The sequence below is a fragment of the Chelonia mydas genome, chromosome 12 (genome assembly GCF_015237465.2).
Source record: "Chelonia mydas isolate rCheMyd1 chromosome 12, rCheMyd1.pri.v2, whole genome shotgun sequence".
In the NCBI taxonomy this organism is placed as follows: domain Eukaryota; kingdom Metazoa; phylum Chordata; order Testudines; family Cheloniidae; genus Chelonia; species Chelonia mydas.
In genome coordinates, this window is record NC_051252.2 from 34,654,917 (window position 1) to 34,676,794 (window position 21,878).

At 41.1% G+C, this 21,878-nt stretch overlaps 1 protein-coding gene across 1 annotated transcript in view; it reads left to right on the plus strand.

The window, feature by feature from the left end:
* The first annotated feature begins 284 nt into the window (after nucleotides 1-284).
* Nucleotides 285-21,878, plus strand: part of LOC102932875 (hepatocyte nuclear factor 4-beta) — a 40,695-nt gene continuing 19,101 nt past the window's right edge. The window contains exons 1-3 of the mRNA XM_043525985.1: nucleotides 285-506; nucleotides 8,803-8,974; nucleotides 12,156-12,250. Coding sequence (XP_043381920.1) covers nucleotides 392-506; nucleotides 8,803-8,974; nucleotides 12,156-12,250 — 382 coding nt within the window. The 5' untranslated portion in view covers nucleotides 285-391. The remainder of the gene's footprint in view (nucleotides 507-8,802; nucleotides 8,975-12,155; nucleotides 12,251-21,878) is intronic.

Sequence of the window (21,878 nt, forward strand, 5' to 3'; positions counted from 1 at the left end):
AGAGCTTTGCCCTGAAAGAACAGTTCAGTGTGCGAATGCCTCACTGCTACACTTTTCAAAATGTTTACACAGGGATTACCATAAACCACACAGTGTTGAACCGAGGATGCAATCCAAGCTGATTTAGCCCAGGCCTTATCTGCGTCATATAATCATGATACAGGACACAGACACACAGGTAGAGAGAGAGAGAGAGAGAGAGAGAGAGAGAGGTAAAGACTGGACCTCTTCCCCTCCAGCCTTCTCTTGGCACTGGGAGGGGACTGTGGGGGAGCTAGGTAATGATTTGTCACTCCAAGGTCTTGGGGTTGTCTCTCTTTGCAAAGGAAACCTTGGCCATGATTGACAGCAGGGCTGTTTTGGCCTGTTCCATTGCTGTTGACAAGTAATAATGAAGCTTTGTCAAGCCATAATGGATATGGATATGCCAGATTATGTCGAATCCCTGGACTCCTCTTACACCATGCTCGAGTTTGAAAACCTGCGGGTGCTGCCAGCTAACACTGGTGAGATTTCTGCTCAATTCCTTTTAAATAACCCCGGTTACCTTTGTGGAAAAGTTGGACTCCTAGAAAAGCTAGATAGGAGGTGCGGGGCAAAGGGTGGATGGTCTAATATTTACAAGAAGGAACTGTCCACCTTTGTTGTGGTTGTGGTTGTGTTCAGGCCAGAGTACAATCGTTCTCTTAAAGACTGAAATGCATGGGGTTGTTTTTAGTTATTTATTCAGTCCCCTAGTGTGCTGGCTATGTTGCAAATAAAGACCCTGCCCAGAAGAGCTTGCAATTTGTTACGAACAGTTTCAATATCGGTGGTGCTCTGTAATATGCGTTCTGTTTTATTTCTAAGAAGCAGCGAAATTACTTCTCACACAAAGAAAAATTGTTCTCCTAAAATGACATAGACACAAATGTATGGTGATACTTGTAGGGGAAAAAAGACAAGTGTGTATATATACATGGTTTGAGCAATTTAATCCTTATAACCGCCATCTATGTTGTTACTCACAAAATACACTGTGAGCTGAGGTCACTTTATCAAAGATATTTAGCTAGTAAAGTAAATATCCAAATGTTCTGATCACCTACCTGGGAATTACAGCTCATTTACTAAGCTTGACCCAAGTCTTTTCAACACACAAGGAATATGGCTGTAATGTGTGCTTGACCCTAACAAATATCTGCCTTGTCCAGAGAACTCCAGGAAAGTTGCACAGCGGCATTTGGGACAGGAGCATTCAGAAGTTTGTTTGATGTCATTTTAAATAGTAAACGCTCTTCTAGAAACACTAGTCCTCCATCGCCTGAAATGTGAGGTGAAGGACATTGTAAATTACGCAATGTAAGGCCAACATCATAAATAAAATTGGGAACAGTCCAGCCTGCCTGGATAGTCTAAGTAAGTGAAATGTCAAGAGGTTTATTCTAGTTAAGATTAATTTCTTACTGCATCACTTATACTTGCTCATTAGTGGTTTCATCAAAAGGAAATCAGGAACAACAGCTTTCAAAATGTGTTTTGCCAGCAACTCAAAGTTATTCTGCATGCTTATGTGGGACACAAAGGATTTCAGACCTTATGTTCAAAGGAAAATGAAAAGGCTCAAAGAAAATGAGAATTGTAAACTGGTTTCAAGAAAAGTTCATCCCTTGGAAAAAGACTTTTGAAACGTTTGGCAGCTCAAAATTGAGTATTTTAGATTTCATGTTATTTTCACGGAAGGGTTTCCATTTGCTACTATGTCTTCAGTAAAGATGATGTGCCCTGCCACTCGCTTCTTGAACAACAAGATACATTTTTTTATCCATTGCACAAATTGTCCCCAAATCCAATGTAACTGTGACATAAAATCCTGTATTTTTGTGGTGTTTCATTAGGTGAAAATTACAGGCTCCGTTTTTTCTAAAGGCGAAGGCTATCTAGGTTGGTATTGGACTATTTGCCTTATTGTTAATAACTAACTGGCTCTCTCGGGAACTAGCTGTTTTGAAATTAGCTTGTTTGTCTTTGGTAAGTAGCCTCTTCTACTGTTTGTGAGAACAGTTTTAAAAAGAGAGGGGAAATCTCTGTGCATGAAAATATATTCCAAACCAAGTTTCCAGGATGCATGACTTCCCAATCTGACTCCTTTAGCAATATTTTTATAAAGTATTAAAATAGAGAAATATTCTCACTTTAGATAGTGTTTATAAAAAACAGGGAATTAGTTCAAATTAAATCTATATACATTTTTGCAGGACCCTAGTTTGCTCCCACTGAAACCAATCGAAATTTGGCCCTAGACTTCAGTGGGAGCAGGAGCAGGTCTTCAATATATATATTCTGATGACTTTAGGGCCTTATTCTGAGTTTACAAGATTCTGATCATCCTTACACTGTTATAAATCCAGTGACTTCAGTGGAGTTACTCCTGATTTACCCTGGGGTAAATGAGAGCAGAATCAGGCCCATAATGTTCTTTCTAAAATGTATTAATCATGTAATGAAATTATATGGCAGCAAATTTAATATGGAGAACAGGAAAGTCCAGGTCTTTCTGCGATTTATAATTAACTGGTGGAACTCACTGCTGCAAGATATTATAGGAGCCAGTAGTGATTATGGGTTTATTTTAAAATATAAGTAAAATATAAAGGTATATTTAAAAATAGAATGTGTAATTATACTTAGCTAGGATAAAAAAAAAGGGCTCTCAGTTCTCATATTTCAAGGCATAAAATCATCATGAGCTGAGAACAGGAACTTATTTCCTTTGTGGAGTATATTAATGCACTATATCTGGGTGGAGTACGCTTTCCTTTGAAACATAAAACACTCGTGATTCTAAGAGAGAAGATACCAGACTAGCAGGAAGATTGGTCTGTTCCAGTATGGCAGTGGTAAAGGGTGTTAGTCTAAATGTGCCCTTAACATTTAAAATCATCATAGTTTTGTGTTTGTATAATTACGGTAGCTATGGATAAAAGGTTATGTTTAAAGGAGCTCCATGAAATCTGGGTTAAGCTAGTGGAATTGGACACTTGTCAAATACTGTGGCAATATCAGAAGCACCTCTTGAAATTTGGCTTTCCCATAAAATCAGTATTTCCTTTATACAGCTTGTCAAAGATAAGCTCCACCCACAAACTAATAATAAGTGGGCAATAAATTAAGTGGACCTAGTTAGCCAAAAGGTGAGTATATGTCATAAAAATTTCAAAAGAAATAAACATTTTTCATTTATTTCAAAGATTTACATGATTTTTAATGAACAATTTCAAAATGAAATACTTGGAATTTTTTCCAAGAATTTTATTTTTTATTTTCTTGAGGGAAAAAAAATACTATTTTCTCTTGCTTTTCTACTATTCTCCTTTGGAAACTGGGAGGAGAAGTAAAAAAGAAAGAGAAAGTATTTTTCCCAATGAAAATTAAAACTTTTGTCAAAAAATGGGAAATTTCAAGGAAACTAGTGCTGTTTTGTAAAACATTTTTGCTTTCTTTGAAATACCATTTGTCATCAAAATTTGCCATTGATTGAACAATTTCAACCAACTCTTAAGTTAACCTTACTTTTTTTAGCTATTATAAATTTCTTTTTACATGAGGGAAGCCTATGAATTAATTCTGAATCTTCAAGCTTCGTAGTACTTTATATACAATTGGCAAATGTGGTTAATGTAGCAAAGGTTAATTCAGAAATGAATAAAGGGATCCACTGTGAGAGTGGAACATGGCATTAAAATGTTGTCTATTTCAGATAGAAAGAGTGGCACACACACAAAAAAGAGGGAAAATCAATATTAGTCTTTTTTTTCCTTTATACAGTGTTATTAACTGGAGAAATATTCCTGCTTGATACAATCCTGTTTTATTTTATCTTAGCTACAATTGCATCCTTCTTGTTACTTAGTCCGTTATGTGGTGCTCATTGCATATTTCATCACAGTTATCATTTTCTCTGTAAATTTACATTAATCACTTGGCCAATTGCAGTATAAATAAAGCTCCTGTCTTTCGTGATTCCTTTACCTACCATAGCATTCAACAGCCAGACTGAGTCTGAAGAGTTCAGTGTGACCCTTTTAAAATCTCACTCTCAGCCAAGCTGCAATCTGACCCTTGTACACTCATTTTAAAGGACAAGTCCAGCTAATGAAGATAATTATAAAGCAATAAGAAATGTTCTGCCAGTCAGAGGGTGTGAATGTATGAATATTCCATGAGGTATCAAGCTGCTTGTAAGGAGCTTTGTCCATGCTGATAGCTCTCTGATAGGTCAATTACTGTGTGGGTTTAGGAACAGTTAATCTAGGTTGGTTTTGATTTTGATCTTTAGAATACCTCAGATTGTTGGGGGTTGCAAAAAACTGATTTATAATGTAGTTGAATTGCATCAGAGCAATGTTTCAAAGTGGGCTCCAGTCCGGCCTCTGAATTTGCATGCTGCCATTTTGGAGCTGGCCATACCACTCACATTTGTGTGTGTCCTCCAAATTTAGATTTACAGACAAAAACTGAAAATCTAGCACATTTAAATCCAGTTTTAGTGCGTACAAAATTGGTAACTAAACACTATATGCACCCCATATCACTTTAAGTGCATGAAAAGTTTTTAAAAATGTGACCTATTATGTCATTGCAGTAATCTAAGTCCTGTCTGGGGCATGGATGGAAGGCTTTATCATCCCTCTTCAGATATCCACTAAAGACCTTATCATTACTGGAAATAGATCTGAAAAGCAAAATTCAGATCTGAAGTGAATTCTGAACCCTAATCCAAATTTTGGGGCATTCAAATCTTGTGTGTTGATTAAGGCCCATTTTATCTTCTTATTTATTGTTTGTACTGCAGTAGTATCTAGTGGTCTCCACCAAGATCAGGGCCCCAGTCTAAATAAAGAAAACAAAACAGTTGGAGGGGAAAAAGTGACTGTCCACGGTCAAGTGGCAGAACAATAGCTAAGCAGGGAATTAAACTCAGGTAGCATAAATTTTAAAGGAGCGGTAGCTGAGTGGTGAAGGCACTCGACGTAATCACAGCAGTCATGGATTCATGTTTTGCTCAGTCTCGCACTGAAAGGTTTACCTCCTGCTCACCCAGCTGCAGAATGGGTTCCTGTTCCATAAGGTTAGGGAAGTCAAAGGTGGTTAGACATGATCGTAGCTGCATCACTCTGTTGTGTACTGTTGGCTGCAGAAACAGACATGCCTAATCATGTCAGCATGGTGAGTCATTTAAGGCAGACTTTGATCTTCAGTCTCAACCACAAGACCACCCTTACTCTCATTTGCTGTAATTGCATAATTTAATATATTCATTTCAGCCATGCTTTGCTATTGACTTATACACAGTATATACCAGAGATCATTTCTGGTCTCCTATCTAGATCTGAACTTTCCTGAGTTTGACAGAGGTTTTCATATAATTTTTAGCTATTAGGCTAGGCTATAAATTCCCAGAGTTTATGTTGATGATACATCACTTCTGAAACTCAGGCAAGTCTTGGATATCGAGAATAATTTTTCTGCCAGAGAATTTTGGCAGCAAATACGCTTCAGTGATACTCACAGGGAGTAGACTGATATTTTCACTGCAATGACCATTCTATTCTGTCCAGAAATCATCCAGGACTAGGATCAGCTTTTCAGACTATATCTAATGACTGGTCCCTATTTGAAAGAACGCCATCAGGTGCATCCTTCTAGCTAAAGACCAACAGATGTCTCACAGGAAAAGTTTTAGGAAAGGTTCTGTTTAAAGACAGTTCTGTTATATTATGGAGACGAGCAACTGTAACTCTTACACAATGCTGTGTGTTTGTGTTGGACTAAGTATATGTCCTCTAGTGACTATGTATCTCTGCCTCCTTTAGTAGAACTCAGTCCACCCCCAAACTTTATGTAGGTTGGAAATCCAGATCCAACGTTTGCAACTCGAGCACGTATCTAGTGACATTTTCATTAAAACAGGATTTTTGTTGTTCATTTGCTCTTCCTTATTCGGAGTCAGTCAGTAGTTTGTGATAGGGGTATAAATAGTGATTTGACATTTGTACGCACACTGGCTGAGGGGCTAACTACTGCCAACCATATCACTATCATCTTCGGAAAAGGACACGTCATTGCACATGGTGGCCTGAACTTTGGACTGATTTATGCTGCTTTGGGTTAATGAATCCTGGCCTAATTTTACAGCTATACAATTCCATTGAAGTCAGTGGTGTTTTCATAGGTGTAAATTAGGGCAGAATTTGGTCCTTAACTTCAAAGAGATCATGAGACTCCTATGATGCACCATGGTGTCTCAGCCACAGGGAGAGACTGTAATGCATCATGGGAGGTGCAGTCTGGCCAGAACTGGGTCCATAGAGGAGGACGGGGAACCCAGAACTACAACTCCCACTAGGCAGATGCAGAGATTAATGCCAGCTTGAAACAAAATGAAATGTTTAATTTTCATATTCCCAGTGGAATATTCTCCCAACTGATCTTTTCTCATAGAAAATTTTGATAAAACCTCATCGGATGAGAAAATGTTTCATTCAAATTTTTTCAACTGGCTCTAATGATCATCAACATTGTGGGTGTACTTGGATACAGTGAGCTACCAGTGCATTAATAAAGGGCCAGATTATGCCCAATTTACTCACTGAGTAATGCTTTCCTCACTGAAAATCAATGGGACTGCTGCTGAGGTGAGCTACTACTTGGCGTGAGAAAGGCTAGCAGAATTGGACCCCAAAAGTCTGGAGCTGAAGCCTGCAGCCTTTGCTCAAGCAAAGGTCCCATTGACTTAGCTCCAGGTAGAGAAACCCTCACTGATGTTGTGAGCGGTTACTCACCCAGTGACTTCAATGCAATTACTCTTGTGCATGGGTTTCACAGTCTGGCCTTTTCCTGGGATATTTGCCCATAAGAACTGGGCTCTATTGAAAAATGAAAAGCCCACTGGATCCAAATTCTGTCCTGAATTGCCTTGGCCCAACTCCACTGAAGTCAATGTGGGTTGCATGGATGTAACTGAGAGAACTGACTTCCTTATTTATCATTTTTGTGGTGCAATTTTTTTTTTACTGGAACTCAGAATGAAATAACCAATGAGACTTTGTTTACTGTGGCCAGGATAACCATATGCTCGTTCAGGAAAGAAATAGGTGGGTCAAGAAGCTGCAACGACTATTGACACAATACAATACACTGGAGATATTGTTCCAATAAAGTTCATTCTATGCTTAACCGTCACAAATGTAAAACTGGCAAGATCAGTGTAAACTTGGGTTGTCTGCTGCCTCAGGGCTTTATCTCATGAGATATTGAACATCTTTTCCAAAGGGCTGACCACTCACCACCCATTGACATCAGTGAAAGCTGGGGGAACGGCACCTCTTAGAATTTGAAAAGTAGCAAATTGTGATTCCTGAACATACTATTGGCTAAGAATTATGCACTTATTAATGAATATTTATTTATTTATTTTATTATGCTACCTTTTCCCCCATCCCATACTATGGCTTACTTGTTTGCCTCATCCACCTGTTACACCTTGTCATTTAGTTAACAAGCATTTGGGGGCCAGGGCTGTCACTTCTTATGTTTGTACAATGCCTAGCCTGACCGGCTTGCTCACTAGGCACTACCACAAGAATAATAATAATTAATGAATAAGTCACAAGAGCTGGTAGACATTTTTTGGTTGAGAAAGTATCTTCAACAAAAATACAGCGTTTCATAAAAAACAAATGTCACTTTTTTGGTATAAAATTTCAGTTTACAATAAAGCTGTTTGGATTTTTGGGGAAAATGTTCAGGTTTTGAAAACTAAAGACTTTTAGGTTTTCATGGGAAAAACAATTTTTTTTTCATGTGAAATTTTGATGAAAAAGAAATGAAGCAAATTTCTTTTTGAAATTTCCCTTGTAAAACAATTGGCATTTTCCGACCACCTCTGAAGGCCACCCATTCTAACTGGGAAGAACATTCTCAGAGTTTTAATTCTGAGTATCCTTCCGTGTCCTGTGTTACCTCTTCCTGTTTGGGCTTGCTAGTCTCTCTTGGGTTTTCTCCCCCTCATCATGATATAAACTGAGGTGTCCCCACTATCGGTTTGATCCTGGGAAGTGCTGAATGCCCTCCCATCCTATTGACTTTGATGATGATCTCACCACATCACAGAGTCAGGCCCTATATACTGGAAAACACGGTCCTGACTAATGCTAACAAAAACCTTCCACCTGGGCACCCCTGAAGAAGCGATCTGCGTCATCTGGCTCTTTTCAGAAGTGTCTCATTTCCAAACTGCACCCACAATTATAAAGATTAAGAGGGAGGCTGGTCTTGTGGTTAAATTCAGTGCAGAATTTTCAAAAATGTGTAAATTGTAGGGGCCAAATTTTCACAGTGGTGTCAATTCATCCTCTAAAACTTGTGCCTGCAAGTTTTGTGAGTGCATGAGATGTGGCTTCTTAATGTGGGCTATCTAGCTACCCAACTTACACACCCAAACAGCTCCCATTAAAGTCCATGGAAAGGCATTCATTAACCTTGATAGGAGGCAGTGGTAGATACAGCTTCTGGGTTTCTTGGAAGAAATTTAGAAGTTGTTTTCAACAAAATGGCCCTGTGCACGTCCTTATTAGTACTTCAAGGGTCCTGAAAATGGTATGGGTTCCCCTCTGCCTAGAAGCAATGGCGTAGGCCTGGTGTGTGTTCACATGTTTCGGGTGGAGGGCGGGTGTGTACAATTATGTGCATATGTCAATGCTTTCATTTCATCCTGATTCCTGCTGAAAAGGCCAAACTGACTCTGTGTCTGGTCTGCAGAAGCCATAGCAGCAGAGTCGACAAATGCCAGCCTGCTTGCCAACGGCATCAGCTCCTTGTGCTCCATCTGCGGGGACCGTGCCACTGGGAAACATTACGGGGCTTCCAGCTGCGATGGCTGCAAAGGGTTCTTCAGAAGAAGTGTCCGCAAGAATCATGTCTATTCGTGCAGGTATTAAACACTGCTGGGCTTCGACATTGTAAGCTCTTTGGAGGTAGAGACCATCTCTTACTATGTCTCTGTACAGTGCATGGCACAGTGGGGCCTCTATCTCAGTTTGGGCCACAGGCGGTAACTGTAATATACATGACAATAATGAAATCTGGTTTTCTGAGCACAGGATTGGGAGCTGGGAATTCCTGAATCCTAGTTCCATCTCTGACCTGGATTCCTTCCTTCTGTTACCTGAAATAATCCCCTTGCTGTTTCTGTTTCTCACTTTCCCCACCTGTAAAATAGGGGACAATTATATGCCCAGGGAACTTGTGAGGACTGGTTAATGTATGCAAAGCATGAAGTCCTATTATCAGGTGCTCGCTTGGTGAAGTTTGACCCAACGATCTTAGCGAATGCCATCGTGGCAGGGTGCCAAAGTTCCAAATGGGGATTATTGCATTTTCTCTGTGTTAATTACAGTTTAAATCTGCAGCTCTCCAAAACTGGTCATCTCCCAAGCCTGCCCCTCTCTCTTTTTTCATTTTGTTTTTTAAAAGCACATAAAGGCTTGCATATTGCCATATATCGATTATTCTACAGTCGCGTGGTGTGACAAAAACGGGAAAGCTTTGATTCATGTGCATTCTGGCATGCAGGAGTATACTCAGGAGGTTATTTACCAGGAACGGGCCATGAATTATACAGCAGTTATCTTTGGTTGACCTTAGAAAGATGATGTTTACTTAAAAGAGGGGGGGGGAAAGTATAGAGGGTTACTCATATAGAACTGGAACTTGAGAAGTTTCATTCTGCTGCAGTGATATTCCTCAGTTAAAGGTGTTCCAACCCTATAAAAACTTGCCTCCCTGTTTGTTTTTTGATGAACCTGCATATAAGGCACTTATCACTCCAGAATACTCCATCCACAGAAGACAATAGGTTTGAGAGATTATACTTTCTTCCCCCCCCATAAAATATATTTAATCCCAGCAGCAAAATGGAAATCTCTTTGGAGTAAAGAGTAAAGTAGTCATTTTCCTGTTTTATCCCCTTGGAATCCATGAATCACAATGTGATACTTAGCGTCTTAGGGAAGAGCCTCTGATTCAAATCCTAATCAGTGACAAGCACCCTCCAAGCATCCTGTGAATCCCTATTTGGGCCATTCTGTCCTTAGCTGAGCTCAGAGCAACATTGTTTATCACAGATGCCAATTCCTCAGAGAGTTCTTGGGTTGTTAATCAAGCTCTGTGCCATTCTGTGAAACCACCCCAGCTTTTACAATGGATGTTTCTTGACCGTACGGGAGCACAGCTTTTCCCTATGGTAGATTCATGCTTCATTGTTCTCACTTTTTAAAAGTTGTCATGTGTACTTATTGCTCATGACACGTACAAGGTTGTGGTCTCTGGAGGCTGAAAATGCTTTGTCTAGCCACAGGACAGGTACAGCAGGTGTGGCCTGGATTCACATTGCCCTGCCAATGTGTGTCAAGTCTAAACTAAGGCTGGTTGAAAATTTTTCATCGAAACTAATTTTTTGACAGGAAATTGGGTTTTCCACTAACTAAAAATTTTTGTGAAAGATATCTGCTTTCTGTTGAAAATTTTGATGACAAACTAAATGCCTGAAAAATGAAAAGCTTGTGGTTTCCAGTAAAAAAAAAAAAACACAACAATCACACATTTTGACCAAACCCCAGTATTTCTATTCTTAAAGGCACCACAATGCCACATGAGAGTTGTCACTGGAGGGGTTTTAACCTTCGTCTGCAGCCTGTGGGTGCGGGTCACTTGCCAGGATTATCTGGGTGTATCTCAGTCATTTCCCTGCCACTGTGGGGGCCTCAGGCATTAGGTGCACCACGGTCCCTCCTATTTTCTGCCTGTGGCACTTAGTCTGTGGGCTGTAATATTTTGATCTAACATCAATTGTTGGATTTAGGGTGCAGGTGCTGAAGGCCTGACTTTCCTGTATTTTACAGACTAGATGAACTGGCGGTCCCTTCTGGCCTCAAACTCTAGGACTCCTTGATTCCCATTCTCCCCAATGAGCAAGGCTCTCTGGCGAGACTATATCTCCCATGGTGCATTATGGCAAGGGACTCCTCGCACTCACTTCTTCCCATCACCAAGACCATCTATAGATAAGACAGAGCAAGGGACATGGTAAAAGACAGTCCCCTGCAGAACATTTGTTTTTGCCAAAATTTTCAGCAGAAGAAAAACCTGTTGTTGTATTATATCATATAAAAGAAAACTTTGAAACAGAGTGGTTTCAAAAAGGAAAAATTGAAACATTCCATTCCAAAAAAGTCGAAACTGAACATTTCAACCTTATCAGAAAGCTTGATTCCTTTTTTTTTCCAAAATGAAATTTTGTCAAAATCACATTTCCATGAAACATTTCACTTTCGATGCATCAACATTTTCCAATCCCTCCCCTCCCCCCCCCCCAAAAAAAAACAAAAACCAACACATTTTGTCATAAAATTTCTGACTGGCACTACTTAAGATAGAAGTTGAGTTCCATGTAGGAATGATGGCGTTACTGTTTTGCTTTAATTTCAGGCTATAATTCTGTGGTAGTCAGAGTGATTGCCCTTACCCTTCTATACTGATTGTAGCTCAATAACTGACATTTTCAACCTACTTCCCAATTTACTTATGATCCAGTGGGTAGGCCACAAGCCTAGGAGTCTGGCAGACCTGGGTTCTAATCCCAGGTTTGCTAGTGACCAAGGGCAAGTTGCTTCCCCTCTGTTTCCCCTCTCACTCATTGTCTGCCTTGTCTACTTAGGGCAGATCTACACTACAGCCTAAGTCAATATAATTTATGTTGGTCAGGGGTGTGAAAAAGTCCCATTTCCCCCCACCCCCCCAAAGCGATGCAAGTTTTGTGCTCTCCACACCGGCGCTATGTCTCCTGCCGACTTAGCTTCTGCTTCTCGCTGAGGTGGAGTAATTATGCCGAAAGGAAAGCGCTCCCCCATTGGCACAGTGTTTTCACCAGACAGATGCATTGCTATAGTGTAGGCTCGCCCTTAGATTGTAACCTCTTCAGGACAGGGGATGTATTTCACTACAGCGTGAAGCACAATGAGATTCTGATCTTGACTGGGGCTTCTAAGTGCTACTGTACTACACCTAATAATAATTTACAGGACTGTCCTCAAAGTTTGTCCTGCTTTCTTCAGGTTCAGCAGACAGTGCGTGATCGACAAAGACAAGAGAAACCAGTGCAGGTACTGCCGGCTGAAGAAGTGTTTCAGGGCAGGGATGAAGAAAGAAGGTAAATGCTATAAGGTTTTGTGTCCTCTATCATTTCAAAGCTATGTGCTGTCTCTCACCCTGTTCCCACAGCAGCAGATGTCACAATCGTGTTTCCATTTACAGAGCAGAAGCAGACGGTTCCCCATGAATCACAGTGAGACGTTTATTCTCTCTCACTGCAGAAAGCCCATTATTTATTTCAGCAGCTGGGGATTTAATGTAGAGCCACAACCCTTTTCTTGAAGCAGAAAGGCCATTTAGTATCTATTTTTCTAAATGAGTGTATAGACCCTTTGCTTCTTTACAGTTAATTCACTGTACGGTACAGAATAATATGACTGTTGTAGGGCATCCTCTGTAACCCACTACAATGGGAGTATAGTCTTGTGGTCAAGGTAAGAGCCTGTGAAGCACAGGGTGCTTGGATTCCATCCCTGGTTGTACCACTGTGTGACTTTGGGCAAGTCCTTTCCTTGCCTGAGCTTCTATTTCCCATCCTACCTTTTGACTTATCTATCAAGACTAAAGGCTCCTCAGGGCAGAGGTTCTCTTCCTCTGCATCTACCACAATGTGGCTCTCTTTAAGGCTGGGTGGGAAACAGTTTTCCTATCCCAAGAGAATTGCTGACATTTCAAAAATTTTCACATCCCAAATCAGGATAAAGAATCAAAATCTTGAAAATGTTCGTGAACCAAAAATCTGAAAAAAAAAAATTCATTTGGGGTCAATCAAAATGTTTCATGTTGATAATTACTTTAAAACATTTCATTTCAATTTCAACGTTTTTCCTTTAAACTTTTTTAAGATTAATTTCCAAAAAGTTTAGAAACAAAAAGCCATTTTGACTCAAAAAAAAAAAAAAAAAAAAAAAAAGAAGGGTGGCGAATCGGGGGAAAGAAATGTCCTGGTTCAATATTATTGACTGTATTGTTTTAGGTGTTTTGGCCCTAGGATATTAGAGAGACAAGGCGGGTCACATCAGACCTCCCATGGACGAACACTTTTCGCGAAACGATCACCCCGTATATGACCTTTGTCCTCATCATAAAAGGAAACCTGCACAACATCTTCAGAAGATGAGCCTGGGAAATAAAATTCACGGCTTTGCTAAACACTCAAATCATGGCCATAAAGACACTGGATTTATGGTTTATTACACCAATCTGTACCCCTCAAATCCCCCTTTTTCGTCCTCTGTCCGCAGAGGTGTTAATGGGCCACTTCACCTTGAACGGTCTCTTGCAATACGCGTTAACTACTTATGCTAAACAATCTGCTCCACCTTGGCTTTAGCTGTGACACTCTGAGCATTTTTCTCCAAAGTGGCAAAGAGCTCTGAGCAGCTTGAAAGCTCGTCTCTTTCACCCACAGAAGTTGTTTCAGTAAAAAAATATGACCTTACCCACCTTGTCTCTCTGGTTCAAGATTGTCCAAATGGGATGTTTCAACAATTATGAAACCATTTTAACCAAAATAGTCTTGAGTCTGGGGTTTTGTCAAACGTGACACTGTTTCATGAAGAGTTTTGCTTTCAACTAATCAGCATTTTCTGACAAAAAGGTTGGTCAGACAATTTCCGACCCTAATACACGTAATAATAAGACTTGCCTGCTTCAGAGGAGTGTTTTGAGATTTAATTTACTGATGAACTGGTGGTCCCTTGTGGTCTATGACTCTATGAATGTGATACTAGCCCTGTATTAACCTGGAATCAGGAGAGTTATAGAATCATAGGACTAGAAGGGACCTCGAGAGGTCATCTAGTTCAGTCCCCTGCCCTCATAGGAGGACTAAGTTATCTAGAAGTGTAAAGCATTATTTAATATAGGTCCAGGACTGCTCCTGTTTATGCGCGGCACCAACACGTCCCTCATAACTCTCTCAACAATTAGGTCTTGATCATGCTCCCATTGAGATTGATGGTGAAACTGCTATTGACTTTATTGGAACAGGATGGAGGCCCTCACTAGTGTTGCTATCAGCCTCGGCATCTGTTTGGAGACTGGCCATTCAACTCCAGCTTGTTCTATCGAATATTATCAGATGCACTTTGACACACTTCCAACTGGTTCACAAGTGAAGAGATAACTGGGGTATTATGATGTGTCTAAGCAGCATCAGTTGGCAGGAAAGACCTTTGTACCAAGATGCTGTCAAAGATTAGGAAAAAGCTTCAGCTGGGATGCTGCTTGAAAGCCTTGAACAGCTACTTTACCTGAGTTACACTGTGAAAAACACTGCCTTGCTATTTACTATGGTATATCCAGCACCTGATCATCTATCACCCGCTTGATGGGATATTGCTGGTGATACTTCTGTACCTCGATTGTAAGCTCTTTGGGCAAGGGCTGTCTCTTAGCTCTGATTGATTCCACTCTCACTGTGACCGGGTTCTCTGCCTGCCTACACATTGAATACATGTGAAATCTCAAGCTGTTAGGTTGGGCAGCTGAAGGAAAATATCATGTTCTTTATCAGATATCTTAAGGGTGAATAATCTATGCCAATACATTAAGAACACTGGGTGAAATCCTGGCTTCACTGATCTCAGTGGGAATTTTGCCATTGACTTCAGTGGAGCCAGGACTTTACCCATTGAGATCAAATCTCTTGCCAAACTTTTGACTGTCTTCCCTAGACAAAATTAGTGACCTAAATTTGGCAGAGGAATTGGTTTGTGATAGGAAGCAGCAAGAACATAACTTAAATGTTAGCAAAGAGTGGATGGAGTGGTTACAAGAGTTGGCATGTTTCATTGTCTGGAAATATTGAAATCTAGTTGATCAGCACTATACTTGGTTTGTAGCTTCATTTTTAAAAATAGATTTTACAATAATGGTTGTAAAACTTTGGCTTACTCATTTAATATTGACTGCAGCTTGGTGACTCTCTCTAAGTTCCACATCATCAAATTATTTGAAGTTCAACTTATGAGTACGCTGCTGATTTTGTGACTTTTTTGCAAACCGGTAGGAAATATTTTGATGAGCCTAGAGCAGTGTCTTGACTGACTGCACACCATACTGAATGCAAAAAGAGTACATCATTTTCTTGCACGATGGTGTGCACAAAAATTCAAATCCATTTCTTGACTCTGAATAATTCTAGGTAATATTCAGCTTTATGAAAAAATCTTGTCTTCTGATTGTTCAATAGCTACGGTAATAGTGGAAACATTTGTGCATTGCCTTTTGGTTACATACACCCACTATGTCACCATAACACACTGAGACAATTAGACACAAGTCTGTGGAATTTGGCACGTTCTTCATTACTATATTTTAGCAAGCTTAATTGTAATAGCAACCAGGCTTTCCAGAGTGTGGCAATAGCACTGTCTTCTCACAATACATGGAAGAGATCTGACATATTTAGTATTCAGACTCAGAACATGCCTTGGGTGTGGTATTACGAGGCTGTATTATCATCACTACAGAGTACGATCACCACTGCCAGACCTACTGCTGAATATATTCAGGTGCAATCCTGGAAACTTTGTGTTCCTAAAATGTTTTCATCTTGACGAAACTCATCAATATCCTGGAATGTTGGGTCTGGAGTACAATAATAGAGCTGCATGGGAACTGGTTTTTCCATCCTGCAAATATTTTTGTGTTCAGAATTTTTCCTGTCTAATTCTGTCTAAAATCAGACAGAAAAGTCAAAATCTCAAAAATATTCATGAACCAACACATACATCTATTTTCTTTGGTTGGGGTCAGTTGAAATGTTTGGTTTCAATACAGTAATTTCAAAATGTTTTTTGTTTATTTGTAAAATGTAATGAATGTTTGATTTCAACTTTTTCTGGACTAATTAGGTTAAATTTTTAATTGAAAAGTCATTTCAAACCACAAAAGCTAGAATTTGACATTTTAAAAATAATTCTGAAAATTTCAAAACTGTATTTCTTGACATTTTTGAAAGTTGAGAAATTCATCAAACCCAGTCCCATTTCCCAAGCAGATCTGGTTTTGACAAACTGGCATTTTGGGATTTAGGGAACCAGGATGATGTTATCCAAACTGGCATTTGCCAGGACCTAAGGCTGCCACCTGTTTTTGTGAAAAGCGGCATTGGATTTCTGACCTTGGTTTTATATCTCATCTGAAAGACGCCCAAAATGAGTTGTATGCTCCAAACTAAAGAATTTGACTTAAAGAATTAGTAAATGGTAAAAGTCTCATTGACTTCAAACAGAGCAAAATTAGGCCAAAATTGAGCACTTCTGAAAATCCTACTATAGAATCTCTGACAATAGAGCACTATTTTAAAAACCTGTGTCATATTAGTACATTTTAATAACACATTTTAATGACCATAGAGTAAGCAACATCTGAAATTGTGGAGCAAAAGCACTGGACTATAACCACTTCTCCTTACTGTTTCAAGTTGTTCAAGAAACTGATGTGGGAGACTAGAATGTGGCCAGACATTCTCAGGCAACTGGTTGAACTGGCTTACGAGACTGCAGCAGGATATATAGGTTGATTAGTTGAAAGGCATTAAATATTTCTTAGCTCGTTGGTAGAATTGACTGGAGGTAACAGAATGTGATTAGAAGTTTCCAGGCTGCAGATTGAAGTGACAGGGAGGAGAATGGAGTGTATTTAGAGGTTCTCAGGGCACTAGTTGAATGTTTGTAGTGGAGAATTGCTCTGAGGCTGCTGACCGAAGGGAAAGGGTTCTTAGGTCACTGGTGGAATTGACACAGGAGAATGGGAGGTGACTAGGTGTTGAGATCAAATGAATATACCCTATTGTAATTTTCACATTCATTCTCATTCCTGATTTAATAGCTTTGGGTAGGCGAAGCTTTGATCCCTGCTTTCTTTCACAATGCTTCCATGTAAGTTTTCTACCACTGTACACTTTACCTTACATGAAAGGAGGAAGTGTATCTAATGCTCAGGAATCAGGACACTGGGAGCTGTTTTTAGCCCTAGCACTAGAGTGACCAGATGTCCTGTTTTTATAGGGACAGTCCCATATTTTGGGACTTTTTCTTATAAAGGCGCCTATTACCCCCCACCCCCTGTCCCGTTTTTTCACAGTTGCTGTCTGGTCACCCTACCTGGCACTGACTTGCTGTGTGACCTGGCTTCAATTTATATAGGCTGGAATTTTCAAAGAAGCCCAAGGGCATGTCTACACTATGGGCACAACAGCGGCATAGCTCCAGAGCCGTAGCTGTGCCACTGCGGCGCTGTAGTGTGGACGCTTCCTGCATGGATAGAAGGGGTTTTTCCTGTCACTATAGGAACTCCATCTCCTTGAGTGGCAGTAGCTAGGCCGATGGAGGAATTTTTCCATCGACGTAGCCACATCTGCCCCGGGGTTAGAGCGTCTTATCTATGGTGCACCGGGGTGTGACACACCCTGCTGCCTATGCCACTTCCCACAGCTCCCATTGACTGGGAACGGTGAACCGCAGCCACTGGGAGCTGCGGGCGGCTGTGGAAAGGTAAACAAACTGCCTCGTGGCCCACAAGTGGATTACCCTGACGGGCCGCAGGTTGTCCACCACTGGTCTAACTCCTTTCAACTTTTTTGAAAATCCCAGCTTTAAACTTCGTGGGACTCAGTTTACCCATCAGTAAATAGAGTTAATATTTAAGCCTTCGATACCCCTTTGAGGGAAGGCATTAATGTTTGTAAAATTCCTTGGGTTCCTCTGATAAAGGGCATGTGCAGAAGTAGAAAGGATTATATTAACTAGTATTATTATTATTCACGTCAATTTCTTTTGCTAGGCAGGTATCCAGGGCTTTTTTGATTAATGGTTCAAAACATTCATAACTTGGTTCTTCGCTGTAGTTTTCACATCTTCTCCGCCTGATTTTTGAAACCACAAGTTCAGATTCTATGGCCGGAATTTGGCTCCCGCAAGTAATTGCAGACACAGACACACGCACTCATGTATCTTCTACACCGCACGGTACTCATAAAGCAGGCCGTTACATGGATCGTTAGGTTTAGTTGCAGGTGCAAAATCACGCCTATAACATCAGAAGTTGGGTTCAGACCTTTTGAAAAATCAGACCCTTCTGCTCAGCCCAGGCAACAGAAAGGGTCAATTTGTTACTGTGGATCAGAAGATTGCGAAAGCTCTGTGCTCACCAGATGTCACCTGGTCTCCTTGCCAGATCCATTATTGTGTGACTCATAGCTGTCAGTCTGCATGCACACACGCACTTGCTTCAGGACCTCCAGTTGGCTTATTGAGATCATTCCAAAAACGGCGAAGCTGAATGAGGCTGCTGACTGTTATAGAACAATTAACTTAGATGGATGGTTATTAAACAGGAGTTTTTGCTCAAACATCTATGGAAAGTGATGGGTTTGCTGCTGCTGAGGTGGAATCAATGTTGACACTTTTATTTATTGGATTTAGTGCACACTCATGACTCATGTGTTCTGTTCCCAGTTCTAGCCTGTGTGGCAATGTAGCAAGGACAGAAAGGTTTGGGAAATAAGGTCTGTTTGTTGCAATTCCACTAAATGGATGACAAACACAGCACTATTTATTCAGGAGCCCAATATGTACAGCGCTTTGCAATCTGCCTGGATTCTGATTGGCCAGCATGTTTAATGCGCTCCTGATGGAAAAAAGGTCCAGACTGGCTCTAATGATTTAAGCTCTCTCTTCCGTGTCAGATGGAGAACGTATTTAGTTTGATTTGTACTTTCCACAGTCAGGATAGTTCAAACATGCCAGGGCATGTTGGTTGTAGCTATAACAGATTCCCTGTTTGTCTCTTCAGAGACACAGGCTTAAGCAGTAATCAGGGACCCATGGCAAGGTTCCTTCACTCCCTCGTCATTATTGAAAAGTTCTGGGCATATCCTTCCTTTCATCACCCAGCAGCTGCTGCCATCAGAAGGTTGGCTTCTCTTTCGGCTGTGTCTGCAGCAGTGACTTCCATTCCAGACAGCACCATGTGCACTGATGGACTCTGACAGGAGCAAGCAAAGGTGGCAGAGCTCTTTTGGATGGGTACTGGGCTGAAGGAAACCCAAATGAGACTACAGCTTTGCCCATTCCCCAGTGCAACACAATCACCACTATCCCTTTGTTCTTTGAGTTGTCTGTTCCATCCTATCACTTCACCTGAGGGTTGGTTGGCATTATAATTTCAGAGAGGCTAGTAAAGTCTGCAGGGGGGCAAAGCTTTCACAGTCGGAGTGTGACAATATGGTTCAGACACTAACAACACACAATATAGAGACCTCGCCCCATATTCCCGCTCAGCTGTTAGAGACAGCACAGGTTGGTCTGCTGTCAGTCATTATATTAATGAGGAACGGTCTGGGGAAGGCATTGTTCAACCACCGGGCCTGAGCTGTGGAATTCCCCTTGGTAGGAAGTGTATCGCGGGCCTTGAGGGAATTGCATTTCCCATTTAGGTCAGGAGGTCTGTCTATGACTCAGCTGAGGTCTCTCTTCACGTCTGTTCTGCTCTTATGCTTTTTCCATTCCTCTAACCGGTTGGGAAATGATTACAGCCGGTCAGAGTTATTTTGACAAAAGGCTTTTTTGTGGAAAGGTGGTGTTTCAATGACCAGGAAAGCTACTCGACAAAGGCTATTCAGCACATTAGTGGCAGACCTAGAAATGGAACCCAGATGTCCTGCCATAGGTATTCTGAGCCTCAGGTATTCTGTTGCCCTCTGCGAATAATGCCAAGCACAGATCCCTACAAGTAAAGGATGTTTCTCCGCACTAGCAACACTGACAGCTACCTGAAAAAATCTCAGTGCACGTAGACCAGTAACATCCCCTCATGGCCCTAGTCCTGCGACTATGGGCTTGTCTACACGGTGACTTAGTGCACAGCAAGCCAGGGTGTGAATCCACAGCACATGAGCTTGTCATGTTTTAGTCACGGTGTGGATGCTGCTAGAGATGCATGTCAACACGCAGGCTCCACACGGTGACCCGCAGTACGTCAATACAGCAAAATAAAACCTGTGGCAATAAGACTGAGGCTAGGTCAACGGACTCTGGCTGGTGGTACGGTGCGAAAAATAACCGTGTAGATGTTTGGACTCAGACTGTAGCCCCTCCCCCTCGCCAGCTTTCATAACCTGGTCTCAAAGTCAAGCCCAACTGTTTACACTGCAATCAGTTGACCTGGGCTCTGAGACTTCCTGCCATGGGCCTTTTTTTGCTGTGTAAATGTACCCTTCATGCCCAGCAGGCTAGTGCGCTGTGGAGTCTCACCCTGGCTTGCCTCGCATTCAGTTGCCCTGGAGGCAAACCCTTAGGAACTCACCCCAGAGAGGACAATTTGATGCAATTTCAGGTTTTGCCAATATGTGAAATGTGTCTTGAGCAACTATTCAAGGGGCAAGTACATTTGTGGTCTTGGAGTACCTGAGTCTTGCCCTAACTGTGGAACAAACTTCTCCTGGAAAGAGTAGGCTACAGGTGACTGTGGGATACTGCACTGGATTTGGCCCTTAGTACAAGTTTGCCAACTCCAATGCAAATTCCAAGCATAATGGTTTGGGTTGCTGGGGCCATCCATTTTTCGGAGTACCAGCCTTTAAGCCATCACAGCCACACGCAGCATTTCAGATTGACCTCTCTCCTATTTTTACAAGCATAATAAATATTGTAATGCAGTTACCATGTAGCGATTGCTTGATTTCATAGTATGTAAAATATTAACTATATTCGATGTGTTATGCCACGGCTTCTTAGGTACTTTTAGTGATAACACCAAAATCACCTTGAGAAAGTCATTCTGTACCATCCACTTACACTAAAAGATAGACCTTATCAAGGTGTGCGGGAAGTACTGAAATATGCGCCATAAAAGCTGTATTAGAAACTTGTGTGAGATAAACAACGAACAATTCAGTTCTTTTAAAGGGAGCTGTTCAGTATGGGAATATTAATGGGTTTATTTAGCTTTATGGGACCTCTATAAAATAAGTGGTAGGGTTTGGTTATATAGCCCATTCCTCCAACCCTCCTCACACGCGTAAGCATTACTCACATGAGAAGGCCCATTCAACACAGCAGGGCTACATTCGGATTTCCAGAATCAAGCCCCAGGTTTGATTGCTGCAAGAAGTTCCTTACCGATTGTAGTGTAAAATTCTGCAAAGCTTGTTTCTAGTTGATTTCGTGACTGGCTTTCTAAGATGGTGAGACTTCTTCTGCATGCTGCAATCAGTGATGATTTTTCCTGATACACCAGTGAAGGGGCAATAACAGTTAGCATGTACCCCAAGTGTAGGTATCCTACAGCTGCAATACAATTAGCGCTACTAGCTTCCATGGATGGTAAATTAAGGGGACGATCCTGCAACCACGCTTTCATTCAAGCCGCACTATTGAAAGATCAAGCCCTAAACATTGTAAGGTCTCTGTGGTAGAGACTATTTTGCTGCTCTGTGTTTGTACACACAATGCACTCCTTGTCCAAGACCGAGGCTCCTAGGTGCTACCACCCTGCAAATAACAAGTATAGCATATGAAAGCCATGCTTTGAAGCATCTGATCTTCTCACATCTGCCTTTAGGTAAGAACAGTCCAGGGTTGTACAGGAATGGCGTCAACCCCCTATGGTAGACTAATGGAGTCTTTTAAGGGGAAAGGATGGTCCAGTGGCCCAATCCTCTGCTCTCCCATGGG